Below are 20726 nucleotides of genomic sequence, written 5' to 3' on the forward strand. Positions count from 1 at the left end.
ATTACATTTCCTGTAAGTTCCAACCATTGGTAGTAGTTACACTTAAGAACAACTCAATTCTCTTCTCTTTTTTGGGAACTTTAAGTTACAGGAGGATAACTATCATTTTTTTTTTCCTTAGCCTTGCTTTCACAAATGTTTTTGAGAACGTACTTTGACCAAAACATAGTGCATAAGCCATGTTTTGCTCTTCTAGCTTAACAGCTACACTCCTTCTAACTCTTCTGTGAAACCTACTTTTCCCCTAATTACTGTAATTTATACAAAGTCTACCCATGTTCCTATTGCAATGTGGCACCTAAAAATAAACATATACAAAATGGAAACTTTTATTTATTATAGCCGATAATAATAAATAGGAATTATTGAACTCGGCAGTGTATTGAGCATTAGTGGAGGCAGATACTGAAGTAAATGCACACTATTCTTGTCTTCCAGGAGTTTTGAATCTAGTTGAAAATAAAAATTACAAGTTTAAGTAATACTAAATATTATAAAAAATATGCATTGTAGGAGTTCATAGGGTTCAGGAAACTTAGTTCTAGATTGTTACTGGATGTTTCCACGTTCTAACTAGGGTTGTCTTGAAATCCAAATTGAGTGTGAAAATTACCATTGCAAACAAGTACCAAGTGATTTGCCCAAAGTAACATAAATATCGGTAGTGCCAAACTGGAACCCAGGTTTCTTTGTTCTTTGTTTGGTCCTTTCTCCACAAAGGAGAGCCCACAGAGGAAATATAGCACAAAGAGAAAATCTTTGTTTGAGATAGGAAATTAGGGATTAAATTCACAATTTTTGGAAACGCCACTGGAAATTGAACTTGCCAAAATTCTAATTCTTGTAATTGCTCCTTGTTTAGCCTACAGCGAGCGAAGACTGTTACCATTCTTTTTGAATCGAATTTTGTTTTGATTTTAGATGGAGCTCAAGCGCAAAAGCCAGCTTCTTTTCTTACGGGGGAAAAAAAGGTTCTTCAAACAGGAAAAACACAGGAAGCCTGGAATGTAACCATATAGGTTGTTTCCGGGGTCCCACTTACCCTTAAGCAATATGGTGAGCTACTTTTGCACTTGCGCAGAAGGAAAAGTTGGGCGGGGAGTTCCGCTGCGTCGGGTCGCGCTCCGGACGGGGATTGGTAGCAGCGGGCGTGAGAGGCGGAACCGGAAGCGCCTGTGTTGTAGGGCTTAGCTTGCTCGGTCCCGGTGTTTTTCCAGCGCCTTGTTACTAGAGGTTGGTGCTGCCTTTGCTGCGGGTGCCATGGGAGAAGCGGAGAAGTTTCACTACATCTACAGTTGCGACCTGGACATCAACGTGCAGCTTAAGATGTAAGAGAATCGGGAGAGTGACTGGGATTGCTGGGGCTTGGGGACGCTGAGGCAGGGGCCTGTGGGTTGGGGGGAGAAGATGGTTATTAGCCTAAAGGCCTGCCTGGGGCGGCAGGGAGGGCTGCAGCCAGGGAAGCGGAGGAGAACCGGAGCTTGGAGAGGGGCGATGTCAAAGAAAGATTGAAGACTAGGTCTCTGGGAGAAGGGTAGCGGTAGGAGTCTGCTCTCAAGTCCCACGATGTTTTACTTTGTTTGAAGCATCTTGCTGTTGACAGCAACCTTTTGAGGGTTTTTTACATTTTACAGATGAAGGGATCAAGTCTCAGTTAAGTCGTCCTCTCGCTGGTAGTAGTTGGAAGGTCTTTAGAACGGGGCTGGCAGGTGGAAGGGAGACTAAAGAAATTATGGAGAGGTAGACACAGGCAACGACCTGGTAGTTGAGAGTAAGATGAGCACATGGATAGAGTACTAGAAGCACAGGAGGTGATAGCGGCTTAGATTGAATCTTTGGACCGTGTGGCATTATTTAGCCAGGAAAGTTGGGAGTCATTCGGAGGTGACAGTGGCAGTTGCAAAGGGACCAGAAGATATGAGAAAAGAGCCTTGTAGGAAAATCTTGGGGCATCACAGTTGAAGTAAAGGCCAAGGGCATGACAGCTTGAGATGAGATTACTGGAACGGAGACTGGGAACTGGTGGGACTGAGTTGGAAATTATGTCCATTTTAGGGCAGTCTTATAGAAGTATTTTCATATGTGAAAGCTATCATAAATTATGAATCATATCATCATTCATAATATGTTTAGTCAGTATTCGTCTAATGTGCCTCTGGCAAAGGGCTGCATACAGGCAGTGAGTACGTTTTCCCAGCTGTCAGATGCACCTTTGAAGGACTGTTTCCTTTTATTTTCAGAAGTTACTTATTTCAGACTCTGACAGATCTTTTACTATCCATCTTGTGGTGGTAGTAAAAATAATAATTCAACAACCAAACTATACTTTTGTAAAATCATTTACACACCCATTTCAGGAAATTTCTACAGCATGTGGCACTAGTTGTTTATACAGGACTGCATTGTTATTATTTGGTAAAGGGCTTTCCTTCAGTCTCCTACCTCTCAGTATTTCTTGGACATATGAATGAATTTTTTGAAACTTTTGAATATTAGAAGGAAAGAAGAAAAGTGAAACAAAACAAAACAAACACAAAAAAACCCTGAGCTGTTATTAACAGTTACACACTTGGTATTTTGAGGCAACAATAAATAAATTAGAAGTTTGACAAAATTCAGTACGAACTGTCTTTCAGCTTCTGTGACTGCCATTGTTGGTTATTGGGGCACAGGAAGTAGCAACTTAGAATCATATAATCAGAGAATAGTGAATTCTTTAATTCGGCTTGTTCTCCCCTTCAGTTTGTTTCTCCAGTTCAGTTTGTTCAGTTTGTTCTTTAGTTTAATTGCTACAGTTTTAATAACAAGTTACACTTTGATGTCTCTTTTCTTAGCGCTGTAATTGGAAATCAAACTGCCTGAGAGACATAGTCACTTTGGATGTGCCAAAGCACTTTAAAAGCAGCTGTCTGAAACTGGCACATCATTAGCCTACCCCTCTAACTCTAATCTTCCCATGTTGTCTCTCTTATTTTCATGATTGTTGGCATCATTCAGCAGGTTGGTTAAGACAAAACTTTGGAGCTCTGCACACACCCCTCTCTTACCTTCTGTGTTTAATCATTCACAAATTGTCTTGAATCTACCAGCTTCATATCCTTGATCCACACTTCAGTCTCTCCTCTCCATTATGTTCTTATACTGCTGCCAAAAGTATAAATCTGATTGCATTACTGTCACTTCAGATCATTCATTTAACAGATTTTTGAACGTTCACTTTGTGTCAGGCACTGTGCTGAATATGGTATCTACCTAGCTTCATTTTATACCTGCTTTTCATTCTCATCTCTAGCTTCTTTGCCACATGAGCTTCATGCTTTAGCTATACCAAACAACTTGTAGTTCCCTAAACCTACTGTCTTGCCTCTTTGCCTCTGTATATGGTTATCTGTTCTTCTGGGATGACTCCTTACTTTTTGGTTCTCATCTCCATATATTGTTCAGGCTCATTTCAGACATCTGTCTGGGATACTAAGCTCTTGCTCCCAAGCAAGGTTAGGTGTTCCAGAGACTCTTTGAGTTATCTTTCTGCAGTAGGAAGGACATTGGCTGGCTTTGGCCTCTTCTGCCCTTGTTTCTATTCTCAGCTCTGTTACTTTGTGAACAATAAGCTTGATTTCTGAGTCTCTGCTTCATTATTTATAAAATGAGAAAAGAGTGAAAAGTAATAAAGTTTATAAAATTCCAGGCACAATATTTGACATAATCTTGTCCAAGCAATGTTCCCACCTCTTTTTTAATGTCTGTACGTATCTTTTATGACTTCTTTTTAAAAAAAATTTTTTTTGTTTTTATTTTATTAAAAAAATTTTTTTTAACGTTTATTTATTTTTGAGAAAATGCGAGAGACAGAGCATGAGCGGTGGAGGGACAGATAGAGGGAGATACAGAATCTGAGGCAGGCTCCAGGCTCCACGCTGTCAACACAGAGCCCGACGTGGGGCTCGAACTCATGAACCACGAGATCATGACCTGAGTTGAAGTTGGATGCTCAACCGTCTGAGCCACCGAGGCGCCCCGTTTTTATTTTATTTTAAAATAAAATAGATTTATTTTATATTTTGAGAGAGAGAGAATGCAAGCAGGGAAGGGGCGGAGAGAGAGGGAGACACAAAATCCGAAGCAGGCTCCAGGCTCTGAATCGTTGGCATAGAACCTGACTTGAGGCTCTAACTCACAGACCGTGAGGTTATGACCTGAGCTGAAGTCGGACGCTTAACTGAGCCACCCAGGCGCCCCTCTTTTATGATTTCTAACTGTGTTTTTTAATTTAATGTGATCAGATAATATTATGAGTTACATTATATATATAATGATAATATATATAATAATATATATAAACATATATAAATAATAATACATAGTAACAAAAAGTAAAAGAGTAATAAAAGAATATACAGTTACAAGTAAGTGGAAGCAAAGACTTTATTTATTATTTATCTCATCTTTCATTTTTGGACGTCTGTGCCCAGCACAGTGAATGTTTGTTGAATGAATACATGAACAAGTTCTCAGCTTGAAATTAAGTGAAACTAAGGCCTGGAAAGCTGGTGATGTCTAGAAGGTAGATCAAGAGATGATGACAGAATATAAAATTAAGTAAAAGCGTAAAATAGAGAAATATGTTGATGAAGATTAGAATGATTTTAGGTATGTTGGGATTTTAAGAGACCTTTATGAGATGTAAAAGTGGCTTTAATTTTATATACAGGAAAATGTTGAGGTAAGATTACCATGATACAAACATAAACTATTTTTGGTGTATGTTGTGTATATGTTTAAAAATGTCTATAAACATTATTATTCTTATACTTTCAGAGGAAGTTTGGAAGGGAAGAGAGAACAAAAGAGTTATAAAGCCGTTCTAGAAGACCCAATGTTGAAGTTTTCAGGGCTGTACCAGGAGACATGCTCAGATCTTTATGTTACTTGTCAAGTTTTTGCAGAAGGGAAGCCTCTGGCCTTGCCAGTGAGAACATCCTACAAAGCATTTAGTACAAGATGGAAGTAAGTTGTTGTCTTGCATATGGTGGGTTCCAGACTATTCTTCTATTTCTTTATAAATGTGGCAAGAATGATTTGGTAGGGATTAAAGAGGAAATTAAAAAAAAAAAAAAATTTGTACCTAATACCTGTAAGCATTGATCTAATAGTTTAAAGCAGTAGCCTCCTCAGATGGAATAAAATATTATATATAGTAATATTGTAAGCGCAATTTAGGTAGAAGTGAATTTGTGTTTGTATTCAATATATTGGTGTATTTTTATAAGTACTTGACTGATTCACAAAATGAGCCAAACCAAAAATACATGTGTAACATCTTTAAATTTTCTACCACTCTACGCCCTGAACACGTGAACACTTCTGGATTGTCTAAAATGTCCAACCTGATGTTTGTAGCTCAGATTTTCAGAGAGAGAGATCTGTTCGGATCAGATTTTTATTATTATTTTAAATATGAAGCTAACTTAAAAAAAAGTTCATGGTTTATTGAGCATGGTACATTAGCAGACCATTGTTGGGTTGCAAGGTAAATCTAGTGAACGTGAAGTTCCTGTTTTTCCAGAACACTGTTGTGGGTCCTGAAATCAAACTCTTGTCTCCTCTTATTTGATAGATTATGTGGTGCAGTTTTGTTGCTCTACCCATGAGGGTTATTCAGCACCCTGGTAGGCTCTCTGCAGGATTCACAGGTTATGTGCCTCTTAAGGAAGAAGCTTATGCCCACAGTGTTAATGAAGAAAAGGTGTGACGAAATGGACTACCAGGTCGAGGGTACAGCCCTGTGTTTACCAAGTGTGGTCTAGTAGGTTGAGAAGGGTTTTTTCAGAGAGCAGAAGTCTGAGCTCTAGTGATCTGGCTTCGTTGAAACCGACTATTTTAATAGTGTAATTTCTTTAGTAGTCCTTTTGTGGATAGCTATAAACACACACAAACACACTCAAGTATATATATATGTATATACTTGTTATTTTGGAAAATTTCAAACCTGCAAATGTAGAGAGAATAATACAATGAACTTCCAAGACTCTATCACCTAGCTTTGATAATTACTAAATCAAAGCCAATCATGTTTCATCTATATCCAGTTATTTTAAAGCATATTCCAAATATTTTATTCTAACTGTGTTTCTGTGTATTTGTTTTTTGTTTTTGTTTTTGTTTTTTTTTGAGAGAGAATATGTACATGCAGGGGGAAGGACTGAGGGAGATGGAGAATCTTGAGCAGGCTCCACGCCTAACCTGGACCCCGACTCAGGGCTCGATCTCACTGAGATCATGACCTGAACTGAAATCAAGAGTCCGATGCTTAACTGACTGAGCCACCCAGGCATCCCTTTGTGTATTTCTTTTGTTAAACAAAACTGCAGTACATAATTATAATACATAATTACATCTAGAGCAATGGATCAGGATTCCTTAATTATATCAGGTTTTTCAACTGGAATCAGGAAATGTGCAAAAACCTGAAATTGTATGCAGAATTTTGTATCTTGTGCATTTTTACAAGGACAGAGCTCAAAGCTTTTATTAGATTTTTTGAGGTGGCTTATAGCTTCAAAAAAGACTTTAAAACTACAAATTAGGTTTAGACCATCAACATTTATGGTGAGTTCCACTTTTCTTGGTGAGGGAAATTGTATAGTGGTTTTGCTTCATGCCTTGGCAATAAAGAAAATTAGAGAAAAAGCATATTCCCAGTTACAGGGAGATTCAAGTCTTTTCTCTTCCCATTTGCCAACTCCTTTCTTCATTTGTTATGTGTTATGTATTGTTGAAAGATATAAAGACTGCCATATTCGCTGTCCTGAAGTTTGAATTTTTTTTATATTTTTAAAATTGTGAATACACAAGTAAGTGCTTACTACACAAGTAAGTACTGCAGAATAATTAAAGTGGCTTCTTTTAATTGAAAGGTTCAACACATCTGTGTAGGAGATAGGGTGAGAAAATACCTCATGTTGGGTTATATGAGGGTAGGCTTTTTGTTTGGTTTATTTGTTTCTTTTAAATATATTCTTTTGGCTCAGGGGGAAGACATTTGTAGATTTTGTACACCCTGTTCTTTGGTATTTAAGAGGTGAATTTTTTAGTTTATCAAACCAAAAATTGCCCTCCTAAAATGCTTGAGGGCAAACTTTTCACAGTCACCTTCTATACACTTAAAAAAGAAATAGTGTAAACTTAGGAAAAATAAATTATACTGTAAAAGGATCTCTTACAATGTAAAAATTTGCATTTCCTTAGTTTAGACCATATTTTTGGATAGTTGAGATTCCTAATGATCTGAGTCTGATTTTTGAGATTCTGATAGTGAGTTGTGAGAGTTCAAATAGTAAGGATTTATCCAAAATTTACCCAAGTCTATTCTGTCTTCTCCTATTCTATCCTGTCCATAGTGGGGAATCTTGTACTTTAGTTACATTTAAATAGAGTTGTCATTTGTATGGAATATTGCAGATTTCCATGTTTTATATGTAAATATTATTCTGTACGCAAGTGGTTTAAATCTTATTTTTTTTAAATTTATATTCTCTCCTGTCCCATAAAGGATATAACATGACTTTAGAGAGAGAAACATAGACTGATAATCTAATATAATTAAGAAATGACAAAAGTAGGATTTAGGAGTGCACTGGTCAGACAAGAAGGTTAGTACAGTTGTATGTGGGGTGGTGAGAATCCAGCCATGCAGAATCAGGCTTCAGAATATTGAAATGTTTTGAAAGTTGCCAACTAGATTTAGTCTCTAGCTCAGTGAGGGTTGGGGTGTGTGGAAGGCATGATGTGCTGAGAGGGAGAGAACAAAATGGGGTTCAGAATTTATATCTTTTTGATATCTGATCAGATCTTTCCATAATTTCTGGAAAATCTAGAGTTTTGAAATAATATTATATCTGCAGATTGATTTTCTTCAAAAGAATTCTTCTGCAGCAGTCCAGTATATAAAACAGGTTACAGTATAGTTAATTTGATTTTAAAAAGGTGTGGGGGTGTGTTTTTAGATGACAAGTTTGAGGCAGATGATTGCGTGGTCATAGATACTGTTTTTTAGTCAAAGGACAGAATATAGAAGTGAGAATTTCCATAATTCATTTTGGATATTGTTGTTGATTTTTCTGTTTTTAGCCTGTATTAGTTAATTTTTGTGGTTTTTTTCCTTGGCACAAGATGATACTGCTTAGTATTTACCCTTTCAGTCAGACCCACCTTGTGTACAGTAATTAAATAAATTCATTTAGTTCCTGAAGTTTATCTAGTGAAGAATGGCTTGAGAAAGGCTTTTTTGAGAGATGATTTATTTTTTTAAGTTCTTCATAGAAGAAAAGGATTTAATAACTTTTGATTCTCCTTTAAATTGGTAGTCATGTCTAATTTTCCTGTAGGTCCTTGAATTTATATGGTGGGCATAAATGATTTATCCTTTAAGTTTTTGAAAATTCTGTTCAATTTCTTACTGATGCAGATGTATTTGACCTAGACTGGGATATGCCCCTTTGATAATAATTTTGAGTAAACAGAATAATTTTGAGTAAACAGAGAGAAACAGTTCTGTGTGTCTTCTGGGTGTTAGTTTGTGTATTGTTTGCATAATTTTCTTTTGGGATTTTAAAAGCCATCTGTTGTTTAAGGGAGTTGAAATTGTCAAATAGATTCAGTATGAAGTTTGAATGCAGAAGAAAATTTGCAGGGATAAATAGAAATAAAAAAAAGAGCTGTGTTATCATTACTAAATTATTAAGCATGAACATTCTTTAGTGAAATCATATATACAGGTATGCTTTAAAAACGTGACACCTGATAGCTTTGCATTATCAGTATTGATGAAATAACTTGAGGAACAGAAAAATATGTAAAAAATTGTCATATGTTTGTCCAGAGCAGTCTGGTAACTTCTTCATGTTAGGGTGGTAGTAGATAGTCTACTTTGACCTCTTTAAGGTTTTGGTTGTTTTTTTCTCCTTTGTTGAGGTACTCTTGTATAATATAGGACCATACTATCCTCAGCAGCATTTTGAATAATTCTTTTTTTTCTCTTTATAATATAAAAACTGTGTTCTGGAAAATGCTTATAGATAATCATACTTACATTCAAAACAAGTTTGGATCTAACATGCTTGTGTTTTACCAGATTTTTATTAGCCATTATCACTTTCCTGTGTCTTAGTGATATTATGTGAATTTCTTGATTAAAGAATACCAGTGTAAATTTTCATGAGCTTGGCTTTTCATTATTTTTTTTTTTCACGTGTTCTGTATTTAAAATTGAAGTTGCCTCCATCAGAATCGAGGTAAGTGTCACATTTTTTGTAGTACCAACCTAATCTTTTGGAACATTTTCTCTGGACAAATCATACAAAAGTATGGTTTGTTAATTTAAAAGGAAGTTTACACACACACACACACACACACACACACACACACAGTTTATTTCCTTAGCTTTATGTTTATGTTGACTTTATTTCTATAGCTGGAATGAATGGCTAAAACTGCCTGTAAAATACCCAGACCTGCCCAGGAATGCCCAAGTGGCCCTCACTATATGGGATGTGTATGGACCAGGGAAGGCAGTGCCTGTGGGAGGAACAACGGTTTCGCTCTTTGGAAAATATGGGTAAGCATTCTTTTCTTCTGATCTTTTAGGAATATTGGGAGAGCTTTTCTTTTTGGGAGAGCTTTAATAGTTTATACCTACTCTGGTGCTCTGTGTCCTAGGAAGCAAAAACATATTTGGTATACATGATTCCTTTATTCTTGAGACTGAATTTGACACAAATTTCCTATGGGATATGCAGGTAGATTAATTAAGACACACAACTTCAGTTACTGTACAGTTAGTGATTGGTAATATGATTTCTATTTGAAAATAGTCATTAGAAATTTGAATCTTGCTAGAAAAAGAGGCTCTTTGGTGTATACTGTAATTGCATTGTTAAAGCATTTTTTTTGCTTTCTCAAAGTAGTGACAGGGCAATAAGCAGAGTTAAAAAGCATTGCTAATAATGATAGTGATTATATCACTGTGACTATATCATTGAAAAGGTGTCAACTCAGTTTTTAAAAATTTACAGATAATAGAAGTTTGTTGTAAAACAATAACAACAACAACAACAACAACAACAACAACAAAAGCATAATCCTGAAAGGTATTTTTTCTCCCTCTTTTTTCTCCTGGAACAGAAGGATCACTATCTTTAGAGAATTGGTGATATTCTATTATTCTTTTCTGTGTATATTAATTGGGGTTTTCCTCTAAAGAACGTGGTCTTTCATCAGGTATTGAGTTACCTCGGTACACTGTTTATATAGGAAAGGCAGATGAATGTTCACTTTTTTCTTCTTTACCAATTTTTTTTTTAATTTTTTTTTTTAATGTTTATTTATTTTTGAGACAGAGAGAGACACAGCATGAATGGGGGAGGGGCAGAGAGAGAGGGAGACACAGAATCGGAAGCAGGCTCCAGGCTCTGAACCATCAGCCCAGATCCTGACGCGGGGCTCGAACTCACGAACCGTGAGATCGTGACCTGAGCTGAAGTCGGACGCTCAACCGACTGAGCCACCCAGGCGCCCCTCTTCTTTACCAATTTTAAGAATGAGTTGGTGTTCTGATAACTTGTCTATTTGATGATGGAGGTTTTTTTTTTCCTTTTTGTTTTTAAGTTTTGTCATTAACTTTTAGTCTTAAACACTTTTGAAATGTTTTAATTAATTTGTCTTTAGTCTTCACAGTGTTCAAACACTCCCATTTTTGGTCAGTAATAGTTCCTTCAAGCTTATCCCCTCCCTGGTTCTGTGACAGTACTCCAGTAGTCATTCGTACCTTCTTTGCTGTCTGGTTGACACACTAGTTCAGGCTAATTGGGCAGTTTCTCACCCCCGAACTGGAATCTCTGAAACCCTACTTCTTTTCAGTGCAAAATAGGTAGAGAACTTAATCTAGGTATTATCAGACTTATTAATTTGTGTTGATTTTAAAGTTGGATAATGTTATTGCCTGAATTAACTTGCACATCATTAAATTTAAACGAAGATGGTCATATTTTGATATGTTTGTTTACTGTTTGTGTATGTTTCTGTGAATTGCTTTTTGATGTCCACCTATTTTTTCAAAAAGTGAAATATAATTCACATGCCATAAAATTCTGCTTCCTTTTGAGTTGTCAGTTTTCTTACTAATGTATAGGTGTTATTTGTAGATTAATGAAATTAGCCATTTGCATGTCACATGTTACAAATACTGTGTTTCCTGTTCGACTTTTTTTGAATTAGTATATATTTATTTGTTTGCTTGCTGTTCATGGACCTTAAATTATCATGTTGATCAGCTTTTATTTTTATGGGCTGTGAATTGTTTTAGAAAGTCCTTTTCTAATTTTAAAAGAGATTTCCTTTTATGATTTTTATTCTTATTTAAGTCTTTGATTCATCTAAAATCACTTTCTGAAAGGAGTGATTTATTGAGAATCAACTTAAAAAAAACCAGAAGACTGACAAATGGCTACTTATTTGTCTTAACACTATTTATTAAATTGGCCTTTGTTTCCAAATATTTTGAAATGGTACCCTTATATATTCAATTCATCACATATTGAAGTCTAAGAGAAACAGTGTAGTATATTCATACGGTGGTGGTTAGGGATGCAGCATGGGGAACCAGATTATCTGGGTTCAAATCCTGGCTCATTTGTTTATTATCTTTGTACCCTTGGGCAAGTTATCTAATATCCTGCTGCCTCAGTTTCCTCATCTCTAAAATGATATAACAATATTTATCTTATAGAGTAGTTTATGATGATAAATTACTGAAGACACATAATTAACTTAATAAGTGTTCAGTAAATATTAGCTTCAACATTATTTCTGAACTATTCTGTTAGTCTTGAATACTATTATAAAATGTTTTAATATTAGATGGGGAGCATTTTCCTTATTTGCCTTTTTATAATTTCTCTGGATATTCTGTTTGTTAGATAAATTTTTTATTATTTCTTCAAATAAAAAAAGCTCACTGTTATTTTGTTAGGAAGAAATTGTATTGAATTAGATATGTTAATTAAAGGAGAAAATTGACACCTTTGTAATATTGAATTTTGCCATCCAGGGATAGGGTGTGTCAGAAAGCCTTCAACTCATGAACAAAATCTAGATGTAATTTCATTTAGAATACTTTGGTTGCTTAATAATGTGAAGGTATTTTTGTTTGTTGTAATTATTAAAGAGATATTTATTACTGAAATTCATGAAAGAACAAATTTAGACATAGTCTGACACATGACATATAATTTGGTTAAAATAGCATGTTACATTAGAATGGACATGTCACTAAGTCAGTATTGTTCCTTTTCCAGAGTGTCTGTTCCTTTTTGCTGTTCTCTACTAGGGTGGGGTTTACCACACAGTAAAAAAGTGCACAACAGTTTATTACTTTTGCTGTGTAGTTAGTGGTTAAATGTTCTTGAGAAACAACAGATACACCTCTTGGTTTTTCCTCTTGACCTCTTTATAAGTGGTTTCCCTTTTGGAAAATCAGCTGGAGGTTTTGTCATAAAAGCACACCTCTGCATTTAGATGACCTTAGGATATAGTTTCAGGAGACAATTGGACTAGACAGTAAGTATGAGACAACCGAAATTTCCACAGAAGTGCAGTAAAATGAACTGCCTAAAGCCAAACAAACTCTTTCTTTCTCAAATTAACATTTGTGACCCAGTTTTACTTGACTTTTGGCAAGTTTTTGAAAAGTACATGAAGTCGGTAGTGATCAACCTATGAATAAGAAGCATCTGGTAAGCTCACTAAACAGTCATCTTCCTGTGTTCTCATTAATTTAGTGAGGGTGTCATGGGGCCCAAGATTCGGCGTTTTTAGTAAGCAGGATCCCAAGCGATGCTGTGGCCTATGGATCAACATTTTGGGAAATGCTGCATTAACCTTTTTATAATAGTCGACTTGTAGAACTTATGCCAGCAGTTGTTTTCAAAGTTTCTTTCTTTCATCCTGTTGCCCGCTTGATTTTTATTTCTGTGTGAACCCCAGTAAAGGAAGCATTCCTTTGCCTCCCATCCAAACCATGATGGAAATGTGCCTGAAACATAAGTCAGTAGTATTTGTTGTACTTTAAGAAGTAATTAAACCCCAAATATTTCCATGAAGGTAGTGGTAGCAATAGGTGGGAGTTCAACTTCAATTCGTTTTCCTGATATTAAGTAAATTAAGACTTTGAATCTTGGAGAGTCCTCTGTTTTTTCGTAACTCTTAACTGGACATTAGGTCATGCTGCCCGTCCATGTCCTGAACACATGAGGTGTCAGGTGAAAATAAAACGTGTTGGAGTTTGGTACTGACTCTGTGCACCTCCCTCTCTTAGAGCAGGGTTTCTCAAATAGGACTGGTTGACTTATTACTTTCTGAATTCCTGCCTTATCTCTGTACTGAGTATCTCTGTACTTGATTATCTGAATTAGCTCACTTTTAAAACCAAAACCAAAACAAAAACAAAACACATAGCTCCTATGTGGTTGTATGTCAGTTAGCCAAATGATAACATCAGATTTCAATAGAGGTTTCTCTGATACTTTGAACAGTGGGGAAGGAATGAAGAAAAGGTGGATCATCTACTCCTGTTCCCTCTAGGTTGACATTTATCCCGACCTTCACCTCAGAAAAAGGAAGCATAAGAAACTTTATGAAATTGAAATAAGTCCTTTTTCTCTGTGTGTCCTGGGGCCTTTCCTTGAGATGAACTGGGTTGTGCTGCATGTAAGCCCAGGTGTCTGCTGGCACGGTACTAGACTGTGTGCAGCTTTGTGTGTGACTGCTCAGGATGTTCAGGTGTTGTGGCAGGGTACACACCTCCGCTGGTACTGCGGGGTCACAGCTGCTTCTCTGCATGCTGGTGCTGACATTTTGGCAGAGAGAGTGGCATCCATCTTTTGGGTGGCCTCAGCAGGAAGCTGCTGAAGTTTTTTTTTTTTTTTTCTTTTCCTTCCTACCGTTAAAAATCATGTCACGTGTCACCACGGTTTTTGTGATTTAAGGAAACTGCTTTAGACTGTAGTTTCTTCAGATGCTTCTTGAACCATTACATAACCCCAGTTGCTCCTCACCTTTTCCCCTAAGTAGGGCTGGTATGGACTTAGTTTTTAAGAAGTGGTCTTCAAAGCATGTGATAGTTGTCTTACAATATTGGGAACCTTGTGACTGTCAACTCTTGGTATTTGCTAATGTCTGTTTTGTTTACTTGAGTCTGTGTGAAGCAGTGCTTCTTGGAGAATAGTATAATTAATAATTGAAAGACTCATCTCTTAAGATACAGCTAGAATGACTAATTGTCCTCATTTTGAAAGTTTAGCTGGTGAGATTTCTAAGTAGCTAAAAAACGGATTGATCATTAGATTGAATTGGCAGAGAACCATAAGCAGGCTGCAGATTTCTCGTGCAGATGTTTTTCCACATGTGAATTTGAAAGTCAGGGCAGTGGCTGCGATAGTGGCTTGGCACTGGGAGCTGGAACGTCAGCAGCAGCTGTTGCTGGGGCCTCCGCTGGAGTCCGAAGGAGATCCTGCTATGCTGTGTCTTTTGTCTTGCCTGTTTGGCTTAATTTCCCAAGTGGACATGATGCTCTGAGCATCTTTTGGCTTGCCACCTGGAGGCTGTGTAACTCTCTGCAAAGGTTCCATTAGTGTCAAAAGAAAGTAATATGTTCACTTGATCATTTGAGTCACTTGGCATCACCCCTTCCCTCCACGTCCCGTATCCTTAAATCTTCTCTCCAGATTCATCCCAAGGCACCTAAATCATTTAGTAAACTGACTTCCTGCCAAATGTACTTATTTTTGATTTAGTTACATTCAGCCAGTCACAGTATTCACTGGGGGATACAGAGGTAGAGAGAAGGAAGGCAGGCCTTTTGCTGTTTCTCAAGGTACATGTAAGGATATTCATTTAAAGTGGCATTATTGCTTCACTGTACCCAGTTTCTTAGAGACTAAGCAGGTCTGCTTGATATTGAATCTATACCTGATTTGAAAGAAAGTGAACTTTATAAAAGGCTGGCATATGTGCTTTCTTTGTAATATAACTTTTTGATCTTTAATATGGTAGATAAATCTTGAGAATTTTTATTCTTTACAACTAATCAGTGCATTTCTGGGGGGCCTCTAAGGTAAGCTTTTGCATGGTTGCTGGGTGCCACCTGTTTATTGCCAGCCTTAAACACCTTGTAACAAGTATGGTTATACCTTAGTCTTAACTGTGCTCATGAGCTTGTAGCTATCGTTTATCATTCCATTCTCATTGTTCATGGCATCATTGCTTATATACATTACAGAATCAGTGAAAATCCTCTTTATTATCTGGGAAAAATCTGTGAAGAAATTTTCCATTAGTCAGAACATGATAATAAATGGCTTAAAAATTTTATGTAAGCCTTTTATAGTTAAGTATAATGTTTTTAAAGATGGAAAAATGCTGTATCAATATATGTAATGTACTTTATTAAAATTTTTTTTAACGTTTATTAATTTTTGAGAGACAGAGCATGAGTGGGGGAGGGGCAGAGAGAGAGGGAGACACAGAATCTGAAGCAGGCTCCAGGTTCTGAGCTGTCAGCACAGAGCCTGACTCGAGGTTTGAACTCATGAACCATGAGATCATGACCTGAGCCAAAGTCCGACGCTTAACCGACTGAAGCCACCCAGGCACCCCATAATGTACTTTATTTTTAAAAAAGTTATTAAATGTGAGAGTGTACAAAATGCTTTGGACTTGCCTACTCACTTCCAGTCTTATTTTTTTCCATTGCAGTCATCAGCTTGCTCTTTGAGCTTTGGGAGGATGCTCTTTGATAGACTTTATATTGTTTGAAAGGTCTTGTTTAAAAAACAACAACAACAACAGTTAAGAAAAAAGAGAACACACTAACAGAAGGATATCTCTAATCCTTCCATGAAAAAACACTCAGACACTTAATAGTAGCATATTTAAAAAACAGTTGTCTAAATCTCCTTTATGACTTTGCTCAACCTTTACTCTAGGTCTTCTTGGTAGCTTTTGAAGGAAATTTGGCCATCAATAATCATATATATAGTTTTTCACTATAAAGCAGGATCTCACCATCCTCAGATTGAATTTTGGCTGTATGTTAAATTTCTTGATTCATAGACATGGGATTTTTTTCTTATACGAATCTGCATTTGTATTCTGTTTTAGACCTATCTCTTGTGCAAAAGAAGACAGGAGAGAAATCATGATACCTAGTGAAAGGATGATAATAGCTAACATTTATTGAGTACTTCCTGTGTGGCAGGCATGGTTCTAAGTACTTTTTACTTCTACTGATCTATTTAATTTTTCTAACAACTCTGAGATACAGGTACTCTTTATAATCTTATTTTATAGATGAGAAAACTGAGACATAGAGGTTGGGTAATATACCCAAGGTCATGTAGGTAATAGTTGATGGCACTGCTGGGATTCAGATCCCAGCATTTTGACTTCACCTTCTACTGTGCTGAATTGTCACTTAAAGTAGAGAGTTATGTATTCATTTAAATTTGGTTTCAGTTATTATAAATGTGACATTCTTTTATTTGATAGGAATTTGGTCTCTATTATTTCTCAGATCTCCACTGAAATGATGAAGTGTGAGTGTGGTCCATTACGGAACTTTCTATTTCTACTCGACTTGTAGGATTTCTGTAATAGTTCTGTGTGGAGGGGAAAAGAATGGCATGTAAAAAAAACAGTGTTAACATGGATTTTAGTTGCTTAGTTAATTGCTTTATAACCCACTGGAGGTTTCAGGCTTGGCAAGACAGACATGCATTTTCCTGTGTGGAATTCTCTCTGTTTTAGGAACCTAAATGTCCTATAATGAACTGCATTAATTTACTTCTACCCTGAACACTATCTTTTTGCCTAGCATGTTTCGCCAAGGGATGCACGACTTGAAAGTCTGGCCTAATGTAGAAGCAGATGGATCAGAACCCACAAAAACTCCTGGCAGAACAAGCAGTACTCTCTCAGAAGATCAGATGAGCCGCCTTGCCAAGGTAAACAAATTTGGATCAGGTGGAAAGCTCTGAATGTGTCTACTATAGTACAAATGACGTTATGACTTGTCCGATTATTTTTTAATTTAAATTTAATTTTTTTAAGTTTATTTATTTTGAGAGAGAGAGAGAGAATGAGAGGGATGGAGGGAAAGTAGGGGAGGGGGAGAGAGAGAGGGAAAGAGGATCGCAAGTAGGTTCTGCACTGTCAGCGCAGAGCTGACATGGAGCTCAAACTCAGGAACAATGACCTGAGCTGAAATCAAGAATCTGACTGACTCTTGATTAACTCACTGAGCCACCCAGGTGCCCCTATTTTAATTTTTAATAAGAATATTATTGAAATAATAATTCACATACCATAAAATTCACCCTTAGAGAATGTATAGTTGAGTTGCTTTTAGTAAATTCACTAAAAGTTGAATATGTAGTCACACTACTATTTAATTTTAGAACATTTTCATCAAATATGTCACCATGCACTGTACCTATTAGTGGTCAATCCCCGTTCCCTCTGCTCTTTGGTTCCTGGCAACTACTGATCTACTTTTTATTTCTGTGGATTTTCCTATTCTGGACGTTTCAAAAAATTGAATTATATAATACGTAGCCCTTTGTGTTTGAATTCTGTCAGATTTGAAACTGTGGAGCTTTTGGTGATATTTTCAAGATAACCACTTTTTTTTGGTGATATAGTCTTAAAGATGCAGGTGTTACATGCTGCAGATTCTTACATTGCTTTGCTTGGAGGTAAAGATTCCTTGTATTACTAGCCGGTCTAAATGGCTCTCACACCTCCCCTGTCTCTTTTTTTTGTAAGCAGACTGAATTACTACCTTTTAATTTAAAAATTGCTTTATTTATTTATTATTATTTTAAATTTACATCCAAATTAGTTAGCATATAGTGCAACAGTGATTTCAGGAGTAGAGTCCTTAATGCCCCTTACCCATTTAGCCCATCCCCCACCTCCCACAACCCCTCCAGTAACCCTCTGTTTGTTCTCCATATTTAAGAATCTCTTATGTCTTGTCCCCTTCCCTGTTTTTATATTATTTATGCTTCCCTTCCCTTGTGTTCATCTGTTCTGTGTCTTAAAGTCCTCATATGAGTAAAGTCATATGATATTTGTCTTTCTCTGACTAATTCGCTTAGCATAATACCCTGTAGTTCCATGCATGCAGTTGCAAATGGCAAGATTTCATTCTTTCTGATTGCCGAGTAATACTCCATTGTATATATATACCACATCTTCTTTATCCATTCATCCATCTATGGGCATTTGGGCTCTTTCCATACTTTGGCTATTGTTGATAGTGCTGCTAGAAACATTGGGGTGCACATGCCCCTTCGAAACAGCATACCTGTATCCCTTGGATAAATACCTAATAGTGCAATTGCTGGGTCATAGGGTAGTTCTACTTTTAATTTTTTGAGGAACCTTCATACTGTTTTCCAGAGTGGCTGCACCAGTTTGCATTCCCACCAGCAATGCAAAAGAGATTCTCTTTCTCCACATCCTCGCCAGCATCTGTTGTTGCCTCAGTTGTTAATGTTAGCCATTCTGACAGGTGTGAGGTGGTTTCTCATTGTGGTTTTGATTTGTATTTCCCGGATGATGAGAGTGATTCAATCATTTTTTCATGTGTCGGTTGGCCATCTGGATGTCTTCTTTGGAGAAGCGTCTATTCATGTCTTTTGCGTATTTCTTCACTGGATTATTTGTTTTTTGGGTGTTGAGTTTGATAAGTTCTTTATAGATTTTGGATACTAACCCTTTATCTGATATGTCATTTGCAAATATCTTCTCCCATTCCGTCAGTTGTCTTTCCATTTTGCTGTTTGTTTCCTTCGCTGTACAGAAGCTTTTTATTTTGATGAGGTCCCAATAGTTCATTTTTGCTTTTATTTCCCTTGCCTCTGGAGACTTGTTGAGTAAGAAGTTGCTGTGGCCAAGATCAAAGAGGTTTTTGCCTGCTTTCTCCTCGAGGATTTTGATGGCTTCCTGTTTAATTTAGGTCTTTCATACATTTTGAGTTTATTTTTGCGTATGGTGTAAGAAAGTGGTCCAGGTTCATTCTTCTGCATGTCACTGTCCAGTTTTCCCAGCACCACTGGCTGAAGAGAATGTCTTTATTCCATTGGCTATTCTTTCCTGCTGTGTCAAAGATGAGTTGGCCATACGTCTGTCAGTCCATTTCTGGGTTCTCTATTCTGTTTCATTGATCTGTCTGTTTTTGTGCCAAAAAATTGTTTTAATGTAGTGTTTTCATTTAGGAAAAAAGGTAGGTTCAATTCTGTGTTTAACTCACAACAATATATCTTATGTGATGAATGTTTGTTCACAAAGCACTATGCTAGATACTGCTTAAAGATCCTTTTACAATTCTTTTATTAAGAGACTCTCTTTTAATTCTTACATGTAAATTTCCTTTGCAATCTTGTTCGTGTGGATAACTCTTTAGTGTCTGGAGAAAGTTTTCATGCCAAGCATTTTACAGCTTGTCTCAACCTACATATGGAAGAAATATTAATTATCAAGAATAAGTACTTGCATTGGGTTTGCTTTGTTCTTCAACATAAAATTTTCATTGTCAAGTTCATTCTGTGATTTTTATATTGCTCTTTTATGGAAAAGTGATGTATGTCATGGTTTCCTCATAAGCTTTTTAAGCAAATTACTGTTGTCAGCTTCCCTCCCCCATAATTAGAATTTAATTTCTAATTCAGCCACTCATTCTGAGGTTTTGTTTGCATTTTTACATGGGATACAGAAAAGTTCTCAAGCTTTTCATATATCAGCCTTCTTTTTAAGAGTTTATCTTGGTGATGGACTTTATGCTACACTTTGTGACTTTTATAAACCTGGAACAGTTATAGAAATTTTATCAGAATCAGCTCATTTATAGCATGTGGGTCACAGAGAGTTAAATCTCCAATGCAGGAGGAAGGTAGCATGTGTGGAAGAAGTAAAGCTCTTAAAATTTTTTTCTGTTTGTTTTTTGCGAACAGCAATGTGATGCATATTATGGATGAAATTCCAAATTTGAGGGGGTAACAAGGAGAGTCAAGAAATACATCCATTTTGGTTCTCTTTTAAATGAATTATTTATGTTTCTGTCCATATGTTCCTAATTTTTTTTCTCCAATTATTTTTGTTGGAAGATTCAGAAATAATTTTTATAACAGGTGACTATGCCATTTTTCAAAAAGCAGTATATGCAGCATAGGAATTTGTTTGAACTGGACTTCTCTGGATTTGTAAGGTAGCACGATGTTAAGTATTTCTCATTTTTATATTTTGAATTTTATGGTAGGAAAAAAAGATGTGACTTGATAGTGATCAACTTTTTTTATGATTGAAACAATAACCGCTTAAAGAGTTTTATGGGCTCACATTTATTCTTTTGGTTCTTAGTGCACAGTTGCAACTCTGGAAACGACGACTAAGCATATGCAGAGCAAAATAAGATATTGGGAAGAAGCTTTCTTAACATGTTTGGTAATTGATAGTAATCATTAACTGTCTAAATTCTTTACATTGAAGAATATGGCAAGTTTGGTCCTACTTTTTTAAGAGATACTAAAATTTTAATGTTGTCTGTATTTCCCAGAGTGGTTAACAGTTTTCAAATAAATTTTTATCCATTAATTTCTAAATCTTTAAAA

The 20726-nt window shown here is 36.3% G+C and overlaps 1 protein-coding gene across 1 annotated transcript in view; it reads left to right on the forward strand.

The window, feature by feature from the left end:
* Positions 1-1169: 1169 nt before the first annotated feature.
* The window catches only part of PIK3C3 (phosphatidylinositol 3-kinase catalytic subunit type 3), a 145479-nt gene continuing 125922 nt past the window's right edge, over positions 1170-20726 (forward strand). Inside the window, exons 1-4 of the mRNA XM_060613717.2 lie at positions 1170-1328; positions 4819-5007; positions 9473-9616; positions 16928-17057. Of these exons, the coding sequence (XP_060469700.1) occupies positions 1261-1328; positions 4819-5007; positions 9473-9616; positions 16928-17057 (531 nt within the window). The 5' untranslated portion in view covers positions 1170-1260. The remainder of the gene's footprint in view (positions 1329-4818; positions 5008-9472; positions 9617-16927; positions 17058-20726) is intronic.

The sequence above is a fragment of the Panthera onca genome, chromosome D3 (genome assembly GCF_046562875.1).
Source record: "Panthera onca isolate mPanOnc1 chromosome D3, mPanOnc1 haplotype 2, whole genome shotgun sequence".
NCBI lineage: Eukaryota > Metazoa > Chordata > Mammalia > Carnivora > Felidae > Panthera > Panthera onca.